Below are 25,827 nucleotides of genomic sequence, written 5' to 3'. Positions count from 1 at the left end.
TCTATAATTTATATCTTACAGCTTTGACACCAACGATGCCGATTTCATTGACGTATAAACTGGATTATGGATATTGCTTTGTCAATAAGATATACAGGAAGAACTTTAAAATTGTCAATAAATCGGTAAATCGATACTCACGATTTCAATGGAATGCACATCCCAATATTGTATTTACTCCATCCATTGGTCATCTTCAACCTATGACTTGCAAGGAAATTATTGCGACATTTTTTTCTTCGGAGCCAGTGCATTATATCGATGTATTAAAATTAACAAGTTTATATTCTGTCAACTTCTATTAATCAGTACTTTTAATTTGAATTTATATGATAATAATATTCATTATTCGTAGTTTATTATACTTTTTCTTTAAAAAAAACTAGATTTTGAATAAAAATAAAATATTGTCAAAATTTTATTATAAAATTAGATTTGACATATTTATATTAAATATAGTAGCAGTTGTAATTTTTTCTTATTTAGTATTCTTTTCTTTAGTATTCTTATTTAGTTTTCTTATTTAGTATTCTTTTCATTAGTATTCTTTTCTTATTTAGTATTATTTAGTACATCGAATACATATATAAACTAATTATATTCAATAATAATTTACAGACGCGTATCGATTGCACGATCTGCGCGATTGAACTCGCTGATCCTTCAAAAGAATCTTGGGACGATCGAGAGACAGAAGTACGATGGATGACAATGAATCTTGATGATGATGAACAAGAAATAAACACAGAAACATTAGCTAGAAAAGCAGTCGAGCCCGTTAATGAGCCAAGCCACGAAATTGTACTTGGTACGACGAAATGCATCCAAGTATTGCTAAACGCGATTGTGGCATTCTCCAAGTACTTCTGTCCTATTAAGGAGATCAATTTTAAGGACTCGTTAATGCTTCAGGTAAATTACAATCATGACTTATATCACTTATTTTGCACTCAAATTAAACTATGATTATTTCAGTATAATTAGATTTTTAGCTATATCGATTTAGCTATTCTGAATATATATAATTTATATATTTTTAAAAAGATTATATTTAAAAAAATTTTAAAAAATATTTCTAAAAGTAACACAAAAAATATTTATTAATTTATAAATTTTTATTAAAGATTTATTATATATTTTTTAATATTTGCTAAAAATTTATTGCTTTACATATAACAAATTTTATTTTTGTAGACATAAAAATTTTAGATTTTTCTTCTATATTTTTCTTCAATATTTGTAAAAGTTTGTAAAAAATATCATATAATAGTTAATCGAAGTAATATTTAATTGAAATATGAAATAAAAATTATAAATAATTTTGCAATCGATCATTCATATCAAGTTTAAATATTTAATCTTAATAACACGGAGATTTTCTGAAATCCTCAAACAGACAGCATAAATGTCACGGAATTCTAGCGATAAAATACAAACCAGCTCGCTGTTGGTTTTATATCAAATTCAATTCCGGGTGTTGTTTACGCGTAAAAAAAAAGAAATATATTTCCACTCACTAGCAGTGAGTTATTCTACCACTTTCCGATTGAAATATGAATCTTCCATATGCATGAGTAAAATTCGATTTTCTTTCAACATTTGATATTTTCTCTTTTCATATATAAATTGTATATATGTATATAAGTTATATATGTAGCATGCATGTATCTCGATAAAATATATTTAGAAAAATATGTATATATAAAAAGATCAATTACGAATAATAATATAGAATAATGTAGAAAAATAACGTAGAATAATATAAATTATATTATATATATCATGTAATATATCATATATTTTTATAAATTAATCATAAAAAAAGAAACGTTATTAATAATGCAACAATATCAAACTATTATAATTATATAAAAATAATTTTTTACGTAAGTATGACAATTAATATCATTAATATTTTTTTCAATTATTTGAAAATAATTTATATTAAAAACTAATAATTATAAATTAAATGTTATATATTAAATTATTTTTTAAAATGTTAAATTAAATTTTATTTTACTTAGATAATTTTAATGTTTAGATATTTTATATATGTATATGTATATATATATATATATATATATATATATATATATATATATATATATACATATACATATATAAAATATCTAAACATTTTTTTTTGTAAATAATAAATTATATTATATATATATATATATATATATATATATATATATATAATTTATTATTTACAAAAAAAAATGTTAGTTATCATAATTCGAACTTTTAAATAAAATCATTCATCGATCGCGATCATGTGCCTACAACATGTAAAAATTATATAATTTTATTATAATAATTTATTTATATAATTCTCTTTATAAAAAATTTGATGTAGATATATTATGTGCAATGTTAAAATAGATTCTAATTTTTATTTAAATTTCTGTAAGTAATTCAAGATAAATTAAATCTTCCTTCTTGCGATTTTATCATAAATACATAAAAAATTTTTTATTTTCTAAAATAGTAAATTAATTTAATATAATTATTAATTTACTATAAGTTAATACATTAGAATAAATAATGAATAAATAAATTTCTATAATTTACTCACCAATCGGGATGTCCTAACTCTTCTATAATCGATCAAAAAGGTCATTTCGAGATCATGTAGTTTCAAATCCATCGAATACTATAGCGCTCTCACATGTGTTTGAATAAAAGTACAACTATTTACGTTCTCACACAACAATTAATACTACACGATTATTAGATGGCATTTTATTCGACACTCCCGATAATGGATTTTTCGACATACGCACGCTGCATTTTCGCGGGAAAAAAATGCAACTTTACACAATCGCGACGCGCAGCGACACTTTCACGGCATTCCAAGACGCATTTACCGCATATCGTGAGATAAATGCCGCGTTATACAGTTTAATGAAATTTCAACGGCATTCCTGGCATTCACGCTACACACTCTTGACAAGCACTAAATTCAATGCCACGTTCAAATTATTACGTTCTGTACTATTTCATTCGATGCTCATTTGCGACTTATCTTTGACGATTGCCCGCGTCGAAATAGCGAAAACAATTGACTTCATTTTGATACGCAAAGCTTTTAACGAATAAATAAACGAATAACAATCTATGATGTACACTATATGCCGATCGATAGCATGAATAGAATAACGTTAGTATGATAATTAAAACAATAAATGAAGTATTTATTGCGCGTATAATAACTGCGTATATATAACTGCGGTCGACGAATAGCCATCACGCATGCGCAGCCAACTTTACTCCGAATCTCAAAAGTCTATAATAACTGATCTGATCGCGGATCGAATTTATGCAGAAAAGTAATTAATTATTTGACACGCGCACTCTGTAATTATTGTTCGACAGTTTATTTAACATTTTGAATATTTATTTATACACAAAACTTACTTTGAAGAATGGATAATGTCAAAAATTGCGGAGCACTTCGAGCACACACTCGACCCATAGTTAGCGACGTTCGACTATGTTCGGTTTCGCTCGGCTTGCTTCGGTTACCCGCGGAATTATTCTAGAGACGCGTTCCACTTGACGTTCGCAACGCTCGCGGAATTATCTCGTCCATGTTGTTCATCAAGAATTAAAGATAGATGGTACTGCGAGTGCTGCAAGCGGTAAATGAACGCATTTTATATTATACAGAGTGCTCGTTAAATAATTATGCGCAGCTAATATATGTATGAGGTAATATATTAATATAATTATTAATAATTAATAATGAAATTATTCGCGTCTACAAACTTAATTTTTTAATTTATACGATTAACTAATATACAAGAAAGTACAGTTAATAATTTTCTATTGATAGACGCGAGAGCACGTATTTACTTTTTCGAATACTGGCATCGTCGATGTAGAATACATGTGGCAAATAAATATGGATGAACAGTATCCGATGAGATTGGCAAATTATTCGCAATCTACGCCGAGATCACGAGGAAATATTCGATCTAGAGCTAACTCATCGATATATGCGTTTCGCGAACGTCGTCAGCGACATAATCCAAGTTGCGCAATGACAGAAATAGCGGGAAATATGAAATTGAATCATCAGCAAGCTCTACCGTCTCGAGGTTTTAAAATGATTTTTTAAATAATTTTAACTTGATTGATTTGAAATAGAGAAATTATATTAATTGAGATATAAAAATATATTTGCAGAGAGTATTACCGAGGTGAAGCCAACTCCTTGTCATTGCGGTCCGTCTGATCTCTTCAGCAGCAGTGCCGGATTGACAGAGAGAAGTAGTGACAGCTGGTTAGAAAGTGATGACTTGCCATTTGAAATTCACCCCGAAAAGGGAACTTTACCACCGGGTGAATCTACGGAATGTACTTTGCGATTCTCTCCCATGGATGTATTTGATTATAAAGCTCATCTTACGTGCAAGTATGATCACACATCCATACAATTATTACTCATTCATTTAATATGTCGCATAATTTAATTTAATTTAATTATTTTTTGTTTTTCTACAATGTTTATATATTGTTTTTATATGGTAATATATCAAATATTTTATATAAAATTAATTTTATTTATTAATAATATAAATAATTTATTCAATGTAAATTGGAAGAGGATAAGTGAAACTGTTTTCAGATTAATTTTATTTTAATTTTTAATATTTTTATTATTGAAAATATAATATTTTACAAACAAAAATATGTAAAAATCAATTGTAGCAATCATTCTTTTCATTGAATAAATTATTCATATAATATTCATTGAATAAATTATTTATATAATTTTCATTGAATAAATTATTTATATTACAAATAAATAATTAATTTATATAAAATATTAAAATATTAATATAAATTATTAAATATTATATAAAATATTCTGATATTCTCGATAATAGAATTACAATATGTTATAATAATTGATTTATTGATCGGATTTATTACAAATTTAAATTCTTGACACTATTTACATATACGCACTTCTATTTATCCGGTGGACAGAATAGAGAATCTCGATCCAGAACTATCAGAATTGATTATTCCCATTGCGGGAAGGAGTTTGTTACCGTATTGCCATTTCGACATACCGGAAAGTGACTATCTATCCGGCAATAGACGTAATGCAAAACTGCCAGGACCAATCGATTACCAAATGTATCAATCAACCGATGGATCTCTTCCGCAAGATACGAGAGTAATTGAGTTAAATGTGATCGGGATCGGCGATACTCACGTAAAGTGAGAATTCAAAAAATTTAAACAAATATATACAAAAATCTACAAATTATACATTATGCATATAAACATTTATTACCACGAATCTCTCAGAAAATTTCGCATGATAAATCCAACATCGGATGATTACCACTTCGTCTGGAAAGATCGAACTCGTCGCGTTGAAAGCGAGATACCGAATTTCCACTGCGTATTTCCGGAAGGAATTGCTAAACGAGGAAAGCAAGTCGATTTCGTTTTTACATTCCTCGCAGAAGATATTGGCACTTTTGAATCTTTCTGGTTATTCTCCATTGAGAAATATAATTTAGAATGTCTCTTTCTGTTTGTCGCGACTGTCAGAGAACCGTCAGTTTGCTGGTCGCTTGTTCACCTGGAAATGAAACCAACGGTATTAGGTAAAAGTTTATTAGTAGAAAAAATTATAAATATATATAAACAATTTTTGCATATTTATATTTATATTCTCTATAGGCGTTAATGTACGAGAATCGATAAGCGTAATCAACAACGAAGAACTTCAGCTTTCCTTTCAGATCGCACGAGATTCTTTATATTCTGAAGGACGTGTTCAGAGTTTGAAGATAATGCCTATGAACGGCATTTTAAATCCAAAAAACGAACAAGTTTTTTGGTAAGTAAGAAAAATAACGATATTCTATAATAAGAATTTTTTATGTTTAAATTATGTTTTTCTTTTATAATATAGGATTGAATACCAGCCTACATTTGTGGGCAAATTTGAATTTTTTATAAAATGTATTGTGAAAAAATTGAAAACACCGTTGACTATATTTGTTACAACAATGACATATGATATTATCGTCTCGGTTACATACGTGGATCAAAATGGTCAAGTCGTGCGATTAAATCAAAATGAAGAAAATATCATCGACTGCGGAAAAGTGTGTATTGAATCATTTTAATTAAAGTTTAAAAAAGATCATTTCAAGGATAAATATACTTTTTTTAATTTTTAGATAATGTTAAAAGCGCCCTTCACTATCACATTTAAAATAACGAATTCAAGCAAGATGGCACTTCATTATTCTTGGGATCTCGGCATGACACCGGAAATAATCAGTAGAAATATGTATACGATTGCGATGCAACAAAAGCAAGGTCATGTGGTTAGTGAGTCGCGGTCCAATTGTTGCCTCATTATTACAGCATTACAAAAAACGATAATAAAAAATCATCCTATTCTCTTGAAGGTACCATTCTCACAAGTATTCAATATGATGTAATTTCTGTAAAAGATGCTAGAGGAGATATTACAAATTTATATTTATATTCAGATTTCTAGAGGACCGGTATATCAGCTAGTCCTGAAAGCGATTGCTAATAAACCGATTTTGGAATTCAGTTTTAATCATTACGATTTTGGACCTTGTTACATACGAGACATCACGGATGCATATCATGTCGACTTACGTATTACAAATTTAGACGATATTCCATACATGTAAGTTGTTTTACAAATTGTTTTGCTTATAAAAAAAAATTAAGATTAATAGGTAAAATTCTCGCAGATTAGAGTGCAAATTCGAAGAGAAACCACACATCTCCGCGAATCTCAATGCTCTTTCAGAGACAATAAGTTCTCAATCAAGTATCATTATTCCGATAAAATTTCGTCCTCTGGAACAGCTGCATTACCGCGACAATTTACATTTTATAATCAATTCAACGATCGAGAAGAAGATTATTATAACTGGTGAAGGAATTAGATACAAAGTACGTTATCACGTTTATAATTAAGATATATATTACAAATTAATTTAATCCTATTATCCTATTATGACAGATTCGTTTAGTAAATCCGCGCGACAAATTAGTAGATCTTGGTAATCTATCGATCAATAAAGCGATCATCAGAAAAGTACCGGTGATTAACGACGGCCGTGCTGCGCTCGAGTTGAAATTCGATCTCATGAAGAATCTACCGGGATATGAACAATTTCGCGAACGAATTAAAATATGTCCAAGAAAGATTAATGAGGAAAATTCGAAAATGGATCAAACTCGAGCATCAATCACTGAAACAAAACGTTCAGACACGTTTGATACGACTCTTCAGACAATCGAACCTGATCTGTCCGAAGTTCTCGAGGTCGAGCCGGCAAAATCGATTGCACTTCAATCGGGAAAGATCGTAAATGTTATCGTAAAATATAAATCTATGCGAAGAATGCGTCCTTTCGTCACTAAAGTGGCTTTCCAAACCAATTCCACGATTCAGCCATTATTTATCCTGCGTGGAAGTTGCATAGGAGCGGAATTCCGTTTAAATAGAACTTGCGTTTCTTTCGGTATAATTGTTCAAGGTTGCCTCAGTGAAGCAAAAGTAGTGTTATTAAACATTGGAGACATTGGTGCTAGGTTGGTGTTATTATAATTAACAATTGATAATTAACCTGATAAACAAAAACAATTTTAAAAAATTATAATAATAGGACTTTTTATATTCATTTTCAAAATTAGAAAACTAGTCTTTTTAAATGTTATTCCTTCTTTCTTTCTCTTTATATATGTTTTAAAGTTTTTATGTAGTTTTTTAGTAAATGATTTAATTATATTCTTTATTATATATATGTATATTCTTTTATCTCTTTTTATCATGTATTCTTTCATATGGTTTTTATTCGTGTGTATTATAAGTAATTTTTATATTTTTATTATTTATTAATTTAAAGCATATAATATAGAAATATAAATTATTTGAACTTATTAATGCCACATGATGATCTATGATTGATCAATTCAGATTCAAGTGGAACACATCAAAATTGCCACGAGAATTTAGCATCGTTCCTGCGATTGGCTATTGCTCTCCCGGCATGAACGTCAACTTCATTGTCAGTTTCCGACCTACTCGGCACGACAGTTTGATCGAGGGCGATGTGAGTGCATATATAACTTCTAGTCTGATGTATTTGTATATACAAATATTCAATTAGCAGAAATTTCGTAATTTTCGTATAATATATGTCAAATATACAAATAGTTCATTATACATAATTTTCTTTATTTTTCTAAATCATGTTTAACTTTCCAAAGTAACTTTTTCTTTCAAAACTCGAGAATTTTGGAATTTTTCGTGTGTGTATATATATATGTATTTGAAATATATACATTTCTCGAAATTTTATTGTTTTAATGAATTAGTTCAAAATTACTTTAATATTTAATAAATGTAAATATAATTATTAGTTTGAAAACATTTTCTATTATTTCAAAAATACATATTTTACATTAAATAATTTAATACTTTAGAAAGTATACATATTCTAATCTATTACATATATTAATAAAATATGCAAAATATTTATAATACAATAATAGAAAAATCAAAATCTCGACAGAATCTCGTAAAAAATGTTAATATTTTTATAATAAGATCCTTATACATTCTGTAATCCTTAATAAAGAGAAAATTTCACATTGTTCTCAGGCAGCACTTGAAATTGAGAAATATGGAGTTCTTAGCTTAAAAATTACCGGAGGTTGCTGCAAACTACCCGACCCAGTTGACACTTTGTTTTTTTCGTGTCGCGTTCGTGAGAAACTAATAAAATCTCTAAATGTCGAGAATGACACTGTGACTCCTTGGAAACTAAAGCCAGAAGTCTTCGGTGATTATTTCTTTGTCGATGAGATCTTACACGTCCCTTCAAAAAATTTTGCTACTTGTGCAATTACCTACGCTCCTCTGATTATGAACAGCGAGGACAATCCTCACAAAGTAAATATTTGATAAATTTCTCTTATAAAATAATTTTGATGATTTAAAACGTAGAGCGGAAAAGATCATCTTATATAATTCTGTATGTAAACAACAAATCAATAAACTATTTGTTTAATCTCAGGGTACATTGCTTTTGAAGTTGCCGAATGACAAAGCACCTTTGATATATTCTCTTCAAGGGTTGAGTCTAGCTCCACAAGTTCTTCAAAGGATTATACGTCAGTTTCCTGCAAAGACAAAGTATACAGAATTATTACCTGTTTACAACTGGTTGAGTAAACGGCAACGATTTGAATGTAAAATTGAAGATTTAGAGAACAAAGCTTCTGTCAAGGTTTAGAAACTTATTTGGAGCAATTTAGAATGTTATAATAATTATAAAAATTTTAATATTTTTCCATAATCATTATTCCTTTAGAGTGTTGAAGTGTATACTTTGGTTGGTAATAGCAAGATAGATGTGCCATCGAATAGTCAGCGAGACTATCGCGTAGAGTTTTATTCTTATAAAGAATTGGAATGTAATTTCAAGGTAAATCATTAATAAAAAAAATATATATAATTTATATTATACAAAAGAAAATTTGCAATATAAATAAGAATTTTAAAATTTTTAAGTTTTGATAAATGTACATAATATTTTCAGATAACATTCATTAATGAAGAGAGCGAATATCAATTTTATGAGCTTCAATACAATGTTACAAAACCTGAACAAATCGAATCGATTAAATTGATTGCTTCGGTACGATCTCCGGTGTGCCACGTTTTAAGACTCGATAATCCACTCAAAGAACAACATATAATATATACAGCAAAGTGTCAGCATCCCTGCATTACAATTTACGATATACCAAAACTTGTGGGACCTTTATCCAGTGTTAGTTTTATAAAGATTTTTGATCGTAATTTTTAATGCTACATTAAAATAGTATTAATCAAAAAGAATACATATACAATTTAAAAATAAAAGAAGTTAATTGATCGATGAAAGATATAACGACTAACAATCGATATAAATGCAACAGGAAATTATCGGTATTGAATATCATCCTATACATCCCAGTGAGGAGTCTGTTATAAACTTGGACGTTAATTGCGAAGAACTCGGGCTGTTTCCCTATGAATTGCGATTGCGAGCGATACCGGCACCTGCAGAAAAAATAACGCGCATCGTCGCGATGCTCGGTGCTTCTGCCACTTTCTCTTTGACCGTAGGCAATTACACCAAAAAGGATGCAACATTTTCGATCAAGGTAAGTATAAAAAATATTTTTATCATAATGATCAAAATATCAAAATTTTGTCCTCTCTCATTCTAGGTGAGTAACGAATGCTTCACAACTCCGAAGAACATCGAAGTGCCAGCGTTGAAAAGTGCCTCATTCGATGTAGTTTACGAACCTTACGATATCGATAACGTCTCCGCTACTTTGACAGCCACGTCCGAGATCGCCGGGGAATTTATGTATGATAATTTACAGCTAAAATTATTTAAACTTGTCTTATTAATTGTTTCGCTATTGAATATACAGTTAAAATGTAGTAAGTTAAATATGTATACAAATGTATACAAATATGTATATAATATAATTATTGTAATATAATTATTATTTTACTTAAATTATATGTACAGATTTCCTCTCGTCGGTACATATTCGCTACCAAAACCACAAGGGCCATATACAGCTACTTCTAACACATCGATTCATATACCATTTAAAAATATATTTAGAGAAACTAAATCTTTTGAACTTATCTTGGATGATCCTGAAACTTTTGTGACGACGACATCGTTGGCAGAAATGAAACAGAAACAGGTGAGATTTTTAGATGCATATATTTTTAAAGTCTCGTTTCGCAAAAGTTATTTTTGAAAATAAAATTATTCGTTGATCATTAACGTTCAAAATCTCTATCATATATGTGAGAAATGTATTTATTTAAGGTATATTTAATGAGAAAAATATATTTGTAATTTATTATTTATAAAATTACTTAAGATTATTATGATACTAATATATAATATGTATTGATTTTTAAATATACATATACATATATATAATCAAAATTTTATAAATTAATATTGCAAGATAATCAATATCGTCGTTCGCTTGAAAGATGTATCAAATGAAAAGAGAGAATTGGGAAATGACAGCTATCCAATAACTGGAAAACTCCTAGTATATTGTACAGATCCCAAGATTTCTTACATCAACTGGACTTATTATTTAAAAGGTGTATATGACTGATATATAAATATAAGCAACACATATCAGTATCTAATGATAATATTATTGTAGCTTTGTCACATATATTGAGTCATTCAGAATACAACATAAAATTTTATGATTAATTAGTGATTGTAATCTAATTATATTATTATAAAAAATCATACACATTTGATATTCTATGTGTTCCGATAGATTGTCAATATTAATTGTATGCTAAAAAAAATCATTCATTTACATATGCTTCATTCATTCATATAACGCAATATATAGCTACCATATGTTTTCATAATTGACATTCTGAGTTGTGTTCCAAAATTTATTTCTTGAAGTAAAATAACATTTAATTGATAAAAAAAATTTCTGTGTTTTGATTGATCAATCAAACGCTACTTTATTCCAAGGAATAAATTTTAAAACGTAATTTTAATCAGAAGTCGTGTCTAGATATTCGTACATTATTGACAATCACAATCAGCTGTAGCAGTCGCGCATCGCGCACGCGTGGACAGTGTGGTGCTTCACTCTAAAATCACCAAAAGGAAAAGAAAAAAACACTGACTGCGGCCATGGTGATTTGCAATTTGCAATCTTTATGACAACTAATCGTTGCTTCGTAAACACAGAAGTGCAATTCTTCAGAATCATTCTCGTTAAACAGATGTTTGCATCGCGCATCAACATGTGAATTCTACAAAAATCGCGCCTTTCAAATCAGGCAAGGCGATAGTCTTTCTGAAAATCTAATTCCTAACAAAGACTCTTACAGCGACTGCTAATTTCATATAATCTGCCAAATTCGTTGCATATCAATCACTGATCATCACTCTTTATGAAGAACATTTTTTTTCAGATTTAAATTCTCTTTTTTGTAATAAATCATTAATAATTATTGAACCCAGTTAGTAAGTCTCACAGTAATCCCAAGTAAATTCTACAGTTTCATTAAATAATATTTGAAGAAATTGTATTAGTTGATTTGATAAAATTAGGCATGCATATGGTGTATGCTACATTATCACTTGTAGGCGGTTTTCTTCGGATGAGCATATCATTATCCTGCATCGCATTATATCACCATGAGTGAAGAGTTCAGGAAAATAGTAACCAGATTTCATCCCATCCATGGTGAGAATATTCTCCTGTGCGAAGATAGCACAGTGGCAATACGTACTACGAGTTTTGCCAACTCAGTAGCCTTCAGTGAAAAACCATTGCAACCAGGAGAAATCTTTCTTGTGGAAATTGAGAAGACAGAGAGAGGATGGAGTGGACATATGCGATTAGGGCTTACATTAATTGATCCTGCTTCAGTCAATAACAATCTACCCCAATATGCGATGCCTAATTTAGTTAGATTAGGCAACACATGGATTCTTGCTATAACTAGAAATCAAACTATTTGGGATAATTTTGATGGTGGTCTATCATCTACATATACTTCTCTTACTGGTTAATATTTATTAATCTAGAATTATTATTAGAATTATTTTGTATATAGTATATACTTTGTTAAATATTATCTTATCAAAGGTATACCACCAGGAATACCAGCCAGAGAAAAGAAATTGGTCACAGATGGGGTCAATGTGCAGACATCACGCGGTGTCATTCCATTCAATGCTCTAAAGCCAAACATAGATGGTTCCTCTCAATGTATTTTACCCACAGACGTTGGTAGTCGAATTGGTATCATGTACGTGCCACAAGCTGGTTGTCCTGATAAAGCAGAGATGCATTTTATCATTAATGGTGAAGATCAAGGTGTATGTGGGAAGGATATTCCTTACAAAGCAGGACCTTTGCGTGCAGTGGTAGACGTCTACGGTACCACAAAACAAGTTCGAATAGTTCAATTATATGGGGGTGAGTATTTATGTTATCTTGTTTTTTTTTGTTTTAATTTCTATATTGTTTTTATATGTTTTTATAGTATCAACACTACAAAGCGCATGTCGTGATGCTATATTGCAATATACCAAGAGGAACGCAGTTAATCTGCTTCCACTACCGAGACTATTGAAGGATTATTTATTGTATCAGTCACAGTGAGAATCAGCTCACATTCCACTTATACATACATTTTTATACATATTATGAAACACTTTTCATTAATTTTTTTTTGTTTCCAGTGATATCAGTACATATCTCCAATGTTTGATATGTATATGTTTTATATATATTATAATATATATGATATATACATATATATACATATACATGCATACATACACATATACATGTATGTATACATGTTGTATACATGTTCTATATATGTTCTGAGTCTTAAATATTGAAGAATTATCTCGATTTGTATGAATTTATTTAGACAATATTTCTACATGTTTTATTCACATTGGAAAGGATTGTCTGTATCTTAATATAATTTATATTTTAGTTTCCAAAATTTTTTTTCTTGAAATGGAAATGTTAAATTTTTTTATGTGTACATAATGTAACAAAATGTTTATCGCTGCATCGAGGATATCAGCGAAATTGCATTGAAAGTTTAATTGTAAGTATTATTTGGACATGACCATGTTTATGGAATATAATATATGGAATATAACGCTATACCTATATATAAAACATTTGAACATATTTTTTGGACAGTTATCTTTACCTTATTTTCTCTGTTTGTTATAAAATATATAATATAAAGTTAAATTATAACTTTCACATTGTTGAACAAAAACTGAGAACGAATGATACTAATGTAAGTGTCCAAAACGAACTTGATTTTACAAAATAAATGTATTTATAAAAAGGAAAGAAGAAAGTCATTTTCTATTTGCATCTTGCGAACCATGACTGTGAATCCATCCGATATACTTATCTCATATATCTCTATCCAATATACTTATCTATTTTTTTATTATATGAGAGATTATATTACTTAACAATAATTTAATAATATTAAGATATATATCTTTAATAAACAATTATAATATTCAAACATATAGTTAGTTTGTATATTAAGGATTTATAGTACTACAGTATAATATGTAGGAAAACACGTGCTTAGTAATATGATATAAGTGAGAAGTACACCTAGAAATGCAAACCACCCTATGAGTACTATAACATATGTCCATGGCGATTTCTTGCTACTTGATTGTACAAGATCAGTATTGTCATCTGCGTCAATTTCTATTTTTGCTGTTACGGCCGGATCTAAAATACTGACAAGAAGAATTTGTCCAATTCGACTACGTAATATAGATGTCGTGCTGACTGAGATCCACGTGGGTGGCTCAGTAGTCAATTCTTGCAAGTATCGCAGGATATTAGTAAGTATGAGAGTAAACGATGCTATTGCAAAAGAGCTCTCGTAAAAGATGACTAAAATAAAAAATAAAATATTTATGAGAAAAATAACCCTTTTTATAATAGAAATGGCAAATTAAATTAAATTAAAAATTAATGAATTATTAAACTAATTAATATACGATTGAAATTTGATTCTATGAATTAATTTAAAAAAAAAAGATATATATATATATATATATGTATGTATGTATATGTATATTCCCTTCACAGCTATGGCTTCTAATTTTGGACGACTTATGTTAATAAAATTTTATTTCAGGAAATTTAATTGTTAAATTAAAATATTTATTGTTTAAATTAAGATTAATGATATACAAACACAAATAGGAACTTTTATTGTTATCTATACTTACTCAGTTTAGGAACGTTGAAGCCGCTCTTTGGTACTTCCCAGTGTATGGCTTGTATACATAATAAGTGACAAATGAAACTGATATTAGCAATAATCATTCGCTCGAAAGATTTCGGTTCTAGCCACAATGCCGTCAGAATCATCACCATTAGCGCTATGAACATTGTGTAAAATTTCATACACCGAAGTTAATGAAAAGAGTACATTGAAAATTTCAAACTATTTATTTATTAATATTAAATTAAAATTATTAAAAAATACGGTTACACATATTTATAGTATAAATAATATCGATTAATATTAATAAAAAAACAATGCAGTTCACGCGATACATACCTATACTAGGCGATATATACGCAATTCGTATGATGCCCCAATGTCTTCTTAGAATAAAATGATAAGAAAGCATTTTAGCCGTGGAACCTTCATTGAATTTATACCTGCTTTCCCATCTTGTTACATACATTTTTAATAAATCCCATTCAACATCTTTAGAATCTAATTCTAATGACTGTAAATACCGATTTAATTTATAAAGAAGCGACAAATAGAAGAATATTAATTAATTAATTTTTTTATGTATTATGTATCATCAAGATATAAAATTAATAGGAAATAAATATATATGAATAAATTATATACCATATTCTGCAAAGGAACGAGATCGATCTCGTCACCGGAATGTGACCACGATCCAATTTGTATGGTGCAATTCATGATGTTGTATGGCCACCACGTATTATCCGTGAAACAATATGTAACATATTTTGCTGCCGTTAACCATTGAACCATTCCCTGTTTTCCGACCCAACATTTCGCCTGGCTATTACCCAATGAACTCTCTCCAATTCGTCTAAATATGCAAATAACTCGATAAATACCTTGGAACTAACAAGTCAAGCAATATCGTTTTACTTGAACATAATAAGAAAGCAGAATCGAAATATTTTTTATATGTTAAGATTGTTTTAAATTTAAAATACATATGGGTTTTATCACTCTTGATTGAAACGTTTATTGAGATGAATATTAATTGAATGAAGAAAAAATATTAATCAAAATTTTTCATTTCAATTTTAATCATATAAGTTTAATTTAAATTTAATGAAATAATCTATGTTTATTGGTAAATTTATGATTAATTTGATGATAAGATTAAAATTAATGAACTATTGATAAATTTAAATTAGCACGTTTTTAACTAATAAAATATGAGAATATATCGCGTTTACTCGTTATGTATTAAAATGTCCGGAACCCAAATTTCATAGCTTGATACAGATATCCACTTGATATTATCATATTGTTCAGGATTCCATGTCAAGTGTGAATCATGCCATCCCTGTTTCAATAAGACATTAATAAATTACAAATAAAATGTTTGTTTTAAAAATTTGTATCAAATTATATTACTTATTAAAGTAGAAGCATCCATAGAAATATAATCCGTAAATCGAATAGCTGAATTAGTAAATATATATATATATATATATATAACAATAGAGGAAATATATATATATATATATATTTTTTTTTTTCTCTATTGTTTAAATTTATTTATATGGACATAATATTTACATATAATTAAATATTTACCATTAATTATAAACTTACCATCCCTATCCACGTATGTAATTCGAAGAGTTCTTCTTCAAAGGTCTAGACAAATATAATTTATATATTTAACTAATGTCATCATATGAATTTTTATTTTGATTTTTTATTGCATGTTCTTGGCCTATAATCTATAGTTTAAAATTGCAAAGACTTATTTCATATTATGAAATATTTTATATATTTTATATAGGATTAAGAAAAGAATAATGAGCAGAATAAAAGGATGAATAAAAAAAAAGTATTAATTTTGATTGACAAAATATTGACTTCTATAAGAAAGATGAGGATTTTTTTATTTACTAAATGATTTTCATAGATACTTACATAGCGAAAAAAGTGCGGTACCATTCGAAATGTTACCCGCGTCTTGTTATTGTTGTTTTGGACTGGTCTTACTTCGGAGTCGTACTCGCAGAGAAGACTCCTCTTCAGTCGTAACATAGGCGATTTGCTCTCGACATCATTGCAATTATTACTTGCTATCACATCATTATACATGACAACGAGAATAAATAATAAGATAGAAAAAAGATCGCTTCTGTTCATCTTGGTTATATGATGAACGACAGACGAATATAAACCGACTGAATCGTTTAACGATGTATGCGAGAACAAAACTGATGATAATCATACGCCCAATGAAACATAAAACTGCAGATTTCGAAGACCGCCCCTTCAATAGCAAACTCTTATCGCTTTCAATATTTAGGACAATTATCCACAAGTAACATATATTTTATCGACGAAAATATAAAATTTTCATTGTTTACTTTCTTCGATCTTCTAAATTATATATTTCATATATTTATATATTTTTTATAGGTTTTTTTTCTCACTTAAATTTGAATCTTTATGTATGTACAAAATTGATAATTTTTAAAATTATTAAATTAAACAATTATTACAATAATAATAATATTATTTAATATTTATACGAATCATAGATCATTTTTAAGTAAGTAGAAAAAAATAATAAAAATGAGAACGTTTATAGTTTATTTTATACAAATTTATTTTTATTTATTCTTATTATATGATATATGTTCATTATACATTTTGCAAATAGGTTTCCTGAGATACTATATTTTTTCTTATCGTTACAAATATAAATATTAAGCGTGTATTTTTTTACATTATAGAAGTTGCTAACACATATACAAGAATATGTTATTAATAAGGTTCTATGTGGAAGAAATAAAAAATATCGTATATTTCAATTAAAAATAACACACATGATTATTATTTATTTTAACCATAAAAGTAGGAGTAAGATTATTTAAAAGATTTTTATAAAGAAATGTTTTATCATTGATTACCTATAGGTACAAGAGTAATTAAGATAATGGCATAAGTGAGAATAACGCAAAAGAATGACAACCATTCGACAATAGCGGCAAAATATCTCCAGGATTTTTTCATTCCGAATTTTGGAAGGTCCGAACTAGCTTCAATTATCATGTTTTCACCTGCTATCTTGGACTCCTCGTCATTTAAGATTAGAAAACGACCAGCCTTGTTGTTCAAGATAAACATTGTCGTGGATGAGATCCAACTTGGCATGTCTGTACTTATATCTTGCAGTTTGCGCAACAAAGTCGTCAAGATTAATGCGAAAGTAGCCAATGCCAAGGAATCGCGATAGAATAGCACTGTGGAATATGTGAATGCATAAAAAATAATTCGTGATTTGATAAATCGGCTATATGTATTTCAAATTTGTATTTAATTTTAATTTTGATGAATATTTTTATAATACATCTAATCTCACAATTATATAAAAAAATCTCATATATTAAATAAATTTAAATAATATTTAATAAAAAACATTATAATTTTAAAATTATTAAATTATTAAATTTCGAAATACTTTAATTGAAATGTTCTATAATTATTACATTTTTTATAATACTCACATATATTAGGGGGATTACTACCATTATATGGCAATTGCCAGTGCAAGTCGTATATGCAGAGCAGATGGCAAATAAAGTTCACGCTCGCAACCGCCGTTCGTTCGATCGATCTCGAATCCAACCAAAGCACCGTCAAAGTGAGAAATATCAAAGCTGAAAAAAGCATTATTATTATTTAGTTGAAATTTATTTTGTGTCTTTGCATTTATAAGAAAGTGCCTACCAATTGCTGGTGTGATGATAGTTTTGTGATTTATACCGTAATGCCGAGTTAACAAAAATGTATAATCGATCTTCGGGAAAGTGTCGTTTGGACAACATTTGTATTTTTTAACATGTTTCACTGCGTCTATAAACTTCAAGTCGTACGATGTATTATTTTCATAACTATCCATGTAAATCTGAAATAAATATAACCAAGCATTATTATTTTTAAAATAATATAATAAAATATATAAATTCACTTATAAATAAAATACAAAGATATTTCAGAAACTATAAATAAATTAGGATTTTTCAATAATTTCAAATACGTTAATTTTACTATATTTTATTATTAGTCAAGATTTTATTGAGAATGTTTAAATAAAGAGAAAGAAGAAATGATGAAAATATGAAAAAAAGAAAATTATAAATTGTAAATAAGATAATTCATATACCCCGTTTTCCTTTAGATGGAAATCGACTTCCTCCCCCGCATACGACCATGAGCCAAGTACAATACGACACTTCTGCTGATCATAAGGCCAATAAGTGTAATCGCCGTCGCATTTCGAAATGTATTTCACAGCCGGTACACAAATGACGGAACCTGTATTGAAGACTAAACAATCCGTTGTAGGCAGCTCAAGTAGATCGTTCGACATATCACCACTAAAACAATTATCATTTAAAGATAATTATTATTTTTATGTAATTAATTTTATATAATTAATTTTCATATAATTAAGTGTCAATATGTAGATAAAAATTGAAAAATTTAATACGATAGACAATTCATTTTAAAATCGGAAAAATGTGTTAAATCTTCTTAGCATGCTATATATTAATAATAATAATACAAGGCTAACTTACGAATTGTATACGCTTAGATCGGGCACCCAGAGATCGTAGGATTTTACGTGAATATAATTAATGCCATCAAAATTGTTTGGTATCCAAACAAGATGCGTGTCCGTCCAGGACTGTTAATTAAAATATCTATTAATTAAAAGCAAGACAAGCCATCAAGAACAAAATAATTTGCAACTTACAAATGACATCCAGCTGTGAAGTGTTAATACACCTTGGTCCTCAAGCTGTGTAAGTAAGATTAACTTTTTTGTATCCGTAGTATTGTTAAATATTATTATTATATACATTATAATAACTATAAAAATAAAAAAATTGCGCACGAAACTTAATTTGAATAATAATGATGTTTTGAATTAAATCTCAAAAAATAAAAATATAAGCCGAACTCGTTAAAATCTGATAATACAAACATTTTTTTCCAAAAATATCATAATTTCCTGAAATTTTATACATAGAGAACGATGTTAATACATTAAACATTTTATCAAAATTGTTTCAAACAATCATATATCTTTAATTTTGTTTCTAAAATGTGACATTTTTCTTATAATGATTTCTTTTAATAATTTATACTTACGTATTCCATCATTTTTGGAATCAGCCTTAAAGAGACGTTAGTAACTATGTTGTGATTATTTGGACGGACGGTACTATCATATTTGCAAAAAAGATAATTTTTAAGGCGCAATAATGGTGTTGTATCTTCCAGATTTTTACATCCATTTGTTACGACATTTTCTTGTACGATGAGAGAATCTAAATATTTAGATCAATTTTTTAATAAATATAATATCTAGTCATCATCAAATTATTTTTAATTAGAATGATTCTTGTAATGTTAGAAAAATAATTTTAATATAAAAATTATTTTTTTATATGTGAGAGATGATTATGAAATAATCACAATTATTATTATGTAATCAAGACAATGCAATTGTCATATACATACGAACTTGATCCTGCCAGAGAATAATAAAAATTCCGAACACCTGTATTATTCTCATTTTGATCGGTATGAGCCAACGGCTCTGATTCGACTAATTTTCTTCATTATAATAGCAGAACAATTTTATCAAATGCCTCATGAAATTCTACGCTGTTGATATATTAGACGCCCCTAAAATATCAACTTCAATAGCGTTTTCAAATGAAGCAACTGTTATCGCATCGGAAACGATTAATGCCATAAACTCTATCTTGAGTTATTAGGGGTACTTGAATTATTAGATTAATCAAAAAAATATTTTGAATAAACATTTGATTTATTAATTGGGATAAACAATCTGGTATTTTATAGGCAAAATAGTGTTCAATAGGATACATATTTCATATTATTTATATTATTAATATATTATATTTATAATAATCAGATTCAAAACACTTTTGATCCAATATATCTATGGCAAGTTGGATTAATCGCTCTCAGAATAATTAAATCTCCTTCACTCGAGACCGCTAATTTGAAAGTTTTGTCAGTTATAAATATAAAAACATTCATATGTACGGCTCAAGATGAAAATATGCCTTAATCAATAAAGTCTGCCATTTTTTGAGATTCTGTTTTTATAAATTTTTATTTTCTTTATTCATAGAATATTTCGAAATAATATCATAAAACAGTAGCAATAATTTTTGATATTTTTTAAAAATATTAATTTATATTTAAAAATATTAAATTAGTTCTTGAAATAAAATTAATTTAAAATTAAATTAAAAGCTAGATTAAAAAATAAAAATTTCAGCTTTTATGCTGCTGTAATAATTATGAGTTTAACTACATTTTATTATTTATACAGATTTTTAAAATCTGCATTAAATAGGTTCTAGTTTTAAATAAAATATAAATATTAGCAGAAAAAAATATAAGGTCTTAATTATTTTTTATTATTTATGTAATGTTCTCTCTAATCAAGACCATGAAAATTTTTTTAAAAATAAATAAATTCTACATAGAGAAAAAAAATCGGGGATCTAAGAATCTAAGATTTAAGAACAGATCTAAATTTTTGATTATATTTTATTCTTTTTATTACAATTCAATGCAATAAATGAAATTTATTTACATATTTTGTATGTACAGAATACATATTAATAGACATAATCATTGCAGAACTTATACTTACACAGTTCATTGTTTTTAAAAAAATATATAAAATAATGTATTGCTATGTAAAATAGTGACATATCAGTTAATTAATTAAAGAAATTGATAAAAAACATAACTTATTTTTATAAAAGAGATTGCATTTTTATATTATTTTTATATCATTATTATTTTATTATTATTATTATTCACTTACTTACTAATTTATTGATTTAAATCAATTGACTTGAATGATTGTAATAATAATCGAGAAATGCAAAAAATAATGACACTTTTACTACTTTTACGTGCTTTAAAAATAAATTTTTTAAAACAGTAGTAAATATTTTAGAGGATATTCTATATGTTCATATTTTTAAATATAAATTAACTAATGGGTACAAATATGATTAGCGTGATAATGTAAGTAAAAATCACGCATATAAAAGACAACCAATCGATAGTAGTAGCAAAATGTCTCCAAGATGGTGCCTTCATCTCTGTTTCAGATTTTGGAACATTCGAGTTTTCTTCAGTCACTATATTTTCGTCTGCCACCTTAGTTTCATTATCCTTCAAGATCAAAAAACGACTAATGCTGTTGCTCAAGACAAACATTGTCATGGATGAGATCCAATTTGGCATCTTTGTGTTCATGTCTTCCAATTTGCGTAACAACACCGTTAAGACAATGGCAAGAGCAGCCAAAACAACGGACTCACCATAAAATATAACTACAGATAATAAAAATAATTTATTATATTTAAAAAAATTTTAATCGTATATTTAATAAGTTTGATTTTAACATTAATTGATATTCTTTTTCATTTGCAATGTATTATGAATTCTTAGACATTATTTTAATTTTAATTTATGTATGTATCTGCTATTTTGTGCCTTGTAAAAATAAAAAAAATCAAAAAATTTTTGGTCATATACATATATAGTTTTAGCTTATTATTTTATTTTATTATATTAATGTTTAATATTCTGAAATAATTCATATATTCAAATTTTATATTCAATTAATAATTGAACATCTTAATAATTAAATATTAGTTAATATACTCTAAACCTGTTAATTACAGATTTCTTTTTCTGATAATTAACAGATTTCTTGAAATTATACAAATTAAATTTTTTTCAATGTATTATATTTTTTCCTTATCTTTTTATATTTATATTCTTTATAAACCTTATTACTCACATATCTTAGGTATATTAATGCCATTATAAGGTAATTGCCAGTACATATGATATAAGCAGAGCAGGTGACAAATAAAATTTACGCTTGCCAATGCAATTCGCTCCACCGATTTTGGATCCAAACAAAGAACCGTTAAAGTAAGAAATATCAAAACTAAAAGAAAACATTAGTATTTAGCTTTATCTTATTTGATTTTATTCTCGTTAACTATTGCTCACCAATAGCAGGTATAGTGTTAATTATGTGATTTGTGTGATGATAGCGTGTCAATAAAAAATTATAATCAATTGTTGGAAAAGTGTCATTTGGGCAGCATTTATGCGTTTTCATCTCTTTCACTGCATTTATAAATTTCAAGTCCCACATTGCGTTATTCTCGTAGCCATCCATAGTAATCTGTCAAAAAAATTTCAATTTTGCAAAAATATTTGCAATCAATATAATACATGACATATTAGATATTGTATTATTTCGAAATAAGATTATAATTTTCTTATTTAAGCAAATGCATTATATAAATTGCTAATTAAATAATGTAGTAAAAAAATATTTTTTACTTTAATTAATTTTAGATGCATTCACTTAGTTCTATAATACATAAGTTTGATCAAAAGTAATATGTTAATAATTTATGTGCAGAAAGAATATATGAAACGTAAGGAAAATTAACGATTAATATTTTAAATATTTATAGAATAATTGCAGTAAATAATTAATTTGACTTCGCAAACAAATACCCCATCTTTATCTAACTGATAATCGACTTCTACTCCTGTATGTCTCCATGAACCGAATGTGATGCGACATTGATATTTTTCGTAAGGAAAATCGGTATAATCGGGATCGCATTTGGCAACAAATTTTACAGCCGGTACGCAACTAACGAAGCCTTCATTAAAGAACAAACATTTCATCTCAGGTAATTCGAGTTGATATTCCGACATATCGCCACTAAGAAAAAGAATCGAAAAAAATAGTCATTTATATTACGTTATGTAAAAAAATGAGAACTGAGACGATTAGTGCACAAGAAGCAATTTATCTTAAAATAAAAAGAATGGAATCATTTTGTTCAATTATTATAAAAAATCAACTTACGAGTTGTAGACATACAAATTGGGCGTCCAGATTTCCCAACTTTTTACATTAACAAAATTGATTCCATCATAATTACGCGGTGTCCAAATAAGTTGCGGATCAGGCCAAGTCTATTAATGAAATACTCGATTAAAGCATGGATGAGACATAACAATGCTTTTTATAAGGATTATATACTTACAAGCGTTATCCAACTATGCAATGACAATATAGCATGATCATTTTCCTGCAAACAGAATAATAAAAAATATGAAGTGCAAAGAAAGAATAATGAATGAAAATTAATGGCAAAAATCTTTATTTTATTAAAACACTTTATATCAAGAAGTAAAACAATTAAATTTATAAAAAATTTATAAATTTTATGTTTGAAAAGTGATGCTTGATTTGTTATAATTTTTCACCTTACAATTGATTATAATCAAGTTATATATAATTCGAGATATTTCTATGATTACACACTTACTAATTCCATTAATTTCGGCATCAATCTCAAAGTGACAACGGTGGCATTACTTTTGAAATAATTCGGATGAATCGAGCTATCGTAATTGCAAAGAAGCTTCCTTTTAAGACGCAATAACGGTGTATCTTCTAATTCTTTGCATTTTAACTTCATATTGTATAGCCCAGTTAAATGATATAGTGACTTAAAATGTTCGGTTGAAAATACATAAAAACCCCAGAAAGCGTCTATAAAAAATTTCAACAAAATTTTATATTTAATTTTATATAATTAATATATCTCATATATATATATATATATATATATATATATATATATATATATAATGCTTTATTATTATTAATTAAGTTTTATTTAAATATTATTTTTTATTATAATGTATAATTCATAAGATAATACAATTATAAATGATGATAAAATAAAATAAATGATAAAATTTTTACATTATTATGATATATCTGAGATGTTATTAAACTTAAAAAAATGTGTAATATCACGATTGATACAAATAATTATTTTTCACATACTGCATTGCCAGAAAATAATGAAAAATCCGAGCACATGTATTTTCATCTTGATCAGTACGTATCAATGGTTTTAGTTCGACTAATTCTTGTCATTATTGTACCAGAATAACTGTCAGACGATTTGTCGATATTCGACGTTATTGATATACCAGACGCCCCCCAAGGTATATCGATTGATTTGAAAACTTTATGATATCTAATTCAATAACTCGTAATTACGAAATATTAATTAATAAAATCTAACAATTATTTGAGACTTTATAGTATATAATTTTAAATTATTCTTTTATAGAACATCTTGAATTGATAAGTTTTACAATGAAATACTTCTAACGATATTTTCGAAGTCGTTAAAATATTGAGATCACAAAAGCAAACAAATGTAAAAAATATAACAATTAACGATAATTTTCCTATAATTATATTATAAATAAAGAATAAAACTACAAATAATGCAATATAAATATATCGAAACAAAGAAATCGAATATGTTTTAAATACAACATACCAAAAATTTTGTCTTTTTACTTATCGCTAAAAAATATCAAGCTAGCAGATTTGCAAATTAAAATTTTAAAAATAAGAATTCTAACAAAATAAGAATTTAAGTTTTTTTATGTATAATATTCTATTAACAACTTTACCTACCTTTAATATACCGAGATATCTTTTTTTTCACATTATTATAGTTAACAATAATTTAGTAAAAGACTGTGGAAATGTTACATACGAAAAATGTTTATTTCTATGTCGTGTACACGCGGTAATTTCACAAAACATTAACATATCACAGAAATTAACAAATACACAATATAATTCTTAGTGCATCGATTTTTGTGCAAATTTCGAAATATTCCGGATAAGATATAAATTAATAAGGTTGTAAAAATATGATAAGATCTAATTTTTAACTGTCAACGTTTTAAATGATTTATACAATATATTCCGA

At 27.3% G+C, this 25,827-nt stretch overlaps 4 protein-coding genes across 5 annotated transcripts in view; 2 read left to right on the top strand and 2 right to left on the bottom strand.

Moving 5' to 3' along the window:
- Window positions 1-11,772, top strand: part of LOC145973072 (hydrocephalus-inducing protein-like) — a 35,296-nt gene extending 23,524 nt beyond the window's left edge. The window contains exons 59-80 of the mRNA XM_083102235.1: window positions 22-263; window positions 619-912; window positions 3,839-4,103; window positions 4,192-4,420; window positions 4,999-5,235; window positions 5,326-5,630; window positions 5,707-5,866; window positions 5,942-6,137; window positions 6,213-6,446; window positions 6,531-6,697; window positions 6,765-6,969; window positions 7,040-7,614; window positions 8,000-8,135; window positions 8,687-8,977; window positions 9,102-9,314; window positions 9,399-9,512; window positions 9,627-9,860; window positions 10,009-10,236; window positions 10,303-10,448; window positions 10,617-10,800; window positions 11,074-11,218; window positions 11,690-11,772. Coding sequence (XP_082958361.1) covers window positions 22-263; window positions 619-912; window positions 3,839-4,103; window positions 4,192-4,420; window positions 4,999-5,235; window positions 5,326-5,630; window positions 5,707-5,866; window positions 5,942-6,137; window positions 6,213-6,446; window positions 6,531-6,697; window positions 6,765-6,969; window positions 7,040-7,614; window positions 8,000-8,135; window positions 8,687-8,977; window positions 9,102-9,314; window positions 9,399-9,512; window positions 9,627-9,860; window positions 10,009-10,236; window positions 10,303-10,448; window positions 10,617-10,800; window positions 11,074-11,218; window positions 11,690-11,772 — 4,883 coding nt within the window. The remainder of the gene's footprint in view (window positions 1-21; window positions 264-618; window positions 913-3,838; window positions 4,104-4,191; window positions 4,421-4,998; window positions 5,236-5,325; window positions 5,631-5,706; window positions 5,867-5,941; window positions 6,138-6,212; window positions 6,447-6,530; window positions 6,698-6,764; window positions 6,970-7,039; window positions 7,615-7,999; window positions 8,136-8,686; window positions 8,978-9,101; window positions 9,315-9,398; window positions 9,513-9,626; window positions 9,861-10,008; window positions 10,237-10,302; window positions 10,449-10,616; window positions 10,801-11,073; window positions 11,219-11,689) is intronic.
- Window positions 11,773-11,789: 17 nt separating this feature from the next.
- On the top strand, window positions 11,790-13,990 carry LOC145973076 (neuralized-like protein 2). Of its 2 annotated transcripts, XM_083102251.1 has the most exons (4): window positions 11,790-11,929; window positions 12,240-12,663; window positions 12,745-13,077; window positions 13,145-13,990. In XM_083102251.1, the coding sequence occupies exons 2-4, from the start codon at window positions 12,291-12,293 to the stop codon at window positions 13,261-13,263; spliced, it is 825 nt and encodes a 274-aa protein (XP_082958377.1). In that variant the 5' UTR covers window positions 11,790-11,929; window positions 12,240-12,290; the 3' UTR covers window positions 13,264-13,990. The 2 variants fall into 2 exon arrangements, with proteins under 2 accessions (XP_082958377.1, XP_082958378.1); XM_083102252.1 differs by having other exon boundaries at window positions 11,814-12,663; window positions 12,757-13,077.
- On the bottom strand, window positions 12,648-20,529 carry LOC145973187 (uncharacterized). The gene is made up of 15 exons (XM_083102423.1): window positions 20,447-20,529; window positions 20,075-20,253; window positions 19,677-19,721; window positions 19,498-19,607; window positions 19,083-19,296; window positions 18,647-18,824; window positions 18,424-18,576; window positions 17,818-18,159; window positions 16,835-17,127; window positions 16,508-16,552; window positions 16,126-16,235; window positions 15,536-15,746; window positions 15,230-15,404; window positions 14,895-15,047; window positions 12,648-14,553 (listed from the first exon to the last, which is right to left on the bottom strand). The coding sequence occupies exons 1-15, from the start codon at window positions 20,499-20,501 to the stop codon at window positions 14,195-14,197; spliced, it is 2,622 nt and encodes an 873-aa protein (XP_082958549.1). The 5' UTR covers window positions 20,502-20,529; the 3' UTR covers window positions 12,648-14,194.
- Window positions 20,530-21,673: 1,144 nt separating this feature from the next.
- On the bottom strand, window positions 21,674-24,967 carry LOC145972861 (neuronal acetylcholine receptor subunit alpha-3-like). The gene is made up of 8 exons (XM_083101874.1): window positions 24,879-24,967; window positions 24,352-24,578; window positions 24,067-24,111; window positions 23,886-23,995; window positions 23,525-23,738; window positions 23,006-23,183; window positions 22,788-22,940; window positions 21,674-22,314 (listed from the first exon to the last, which is right to left on the bottom strand). Exons 1-8 carry the CDS (start codon window positions 24,922-24,924, stop codon window positions 21,968-21,970), a joined length of 1,320 nt encoding a protein of 439 aa, XP_082958000.1. The 5' UTR covers window positions 24,925-24,967; the 3' UTR covers window positions 21,674-21,967.
- Window positions 24,968-25,827: the final 860 nt, after the last annotated feature.

This window comes from Camponotus vicinus, unplaced genomic scaffold, assembly GCF_025532165.1.
Source record: "Camponotus vicinus isolate PSW18456_S1 unplaced genomic scaffold, iyCamVici1.0 SCAF_6, whole genome shotgun sequence".
NCBI lineage: Eukaryota > Metazoa > Arthropoda > Insecta > Hymenoptera > Formicidae > Camponotus > Camponotus vicinus.
The sequence above is the reverse complement of the archived record's forward strand: the minus strand, read 5'-3'. Positions and strand labels throughout refer to the sequence as shown.

What these genes read in the sequence shown, in the direction of transcription:
- LOC145973076 (XM_083102251.1), top strand. Translation starts at nt 12,291, where the DNA reads ATGAGTGAAGAGTTCAGGAAAATAGTAACCAGATTTCATCCCATCCAT. An exon ending in TACATATACTTCTCTTACTG is followed by an intron (nt 12,664 to 12,744) that starts GTTAATATTTAT and finishes ATCTTATCAAAG; the next exon opens with GTATACCACCAGGAATACCA. An exon ending in AATAGTTCAATTATATGGGG is followed by an intron (nt 13,078 to 13,144) that starts GTGAGTATTTAT and finishes ATGTTTTTATAG; the next exon opens with TATCAACACTACAAAGCGCA.
- LOC145973187 (XM_083102423.1), bottom strand. Translation starts at nt 20,501, where the DNA reads ATGAGAATAATACAGGTGTTCGGAATTTTTATTATTCTCTGGCAGGAT. An exon ending in TAGTAATCCCCCTAATATAT is followed by an intron (nt 18,160 to 18,423) that starts GTGAGTATTATA and finishes CATATTCCACAG; the next exon opens with TGCTATTCTATCGCGATTCC. An exon ending in TACATACGTGGATAGGGATG is followed by an intron (nt 16,236 to 16,507) that starts GTAAGTTTATAA and finishes TTATTGAAACAG; the next exon opens with GGATGGCATGATTCACACTT.
- LOC145972861 (XM_083101874.1), bottom strand. Translation starts at nt 24,924, where the DNA reads ATGAAAATACATGTGCTCGGATTTTTCATTATTTTCTGGCAATGCA. An exon ending in ATCAGTTAGATAAAGATGGG is followed by an intron (nt 23,184 to 23,524) that starts GTATTTGTTTGC and finishes TTTTTTTGACAG; the next exon opens with ATTACTATGGATGGCTACGA. An exon ending in CATTAATATACCTAAGATAT is followed by an intron (nt 22,315 to 22,787) that starts GTGAGTAATAAG and finishes TATTATCTGTAG; the next exon opens with TTATATTTTATGGTGAGTCC.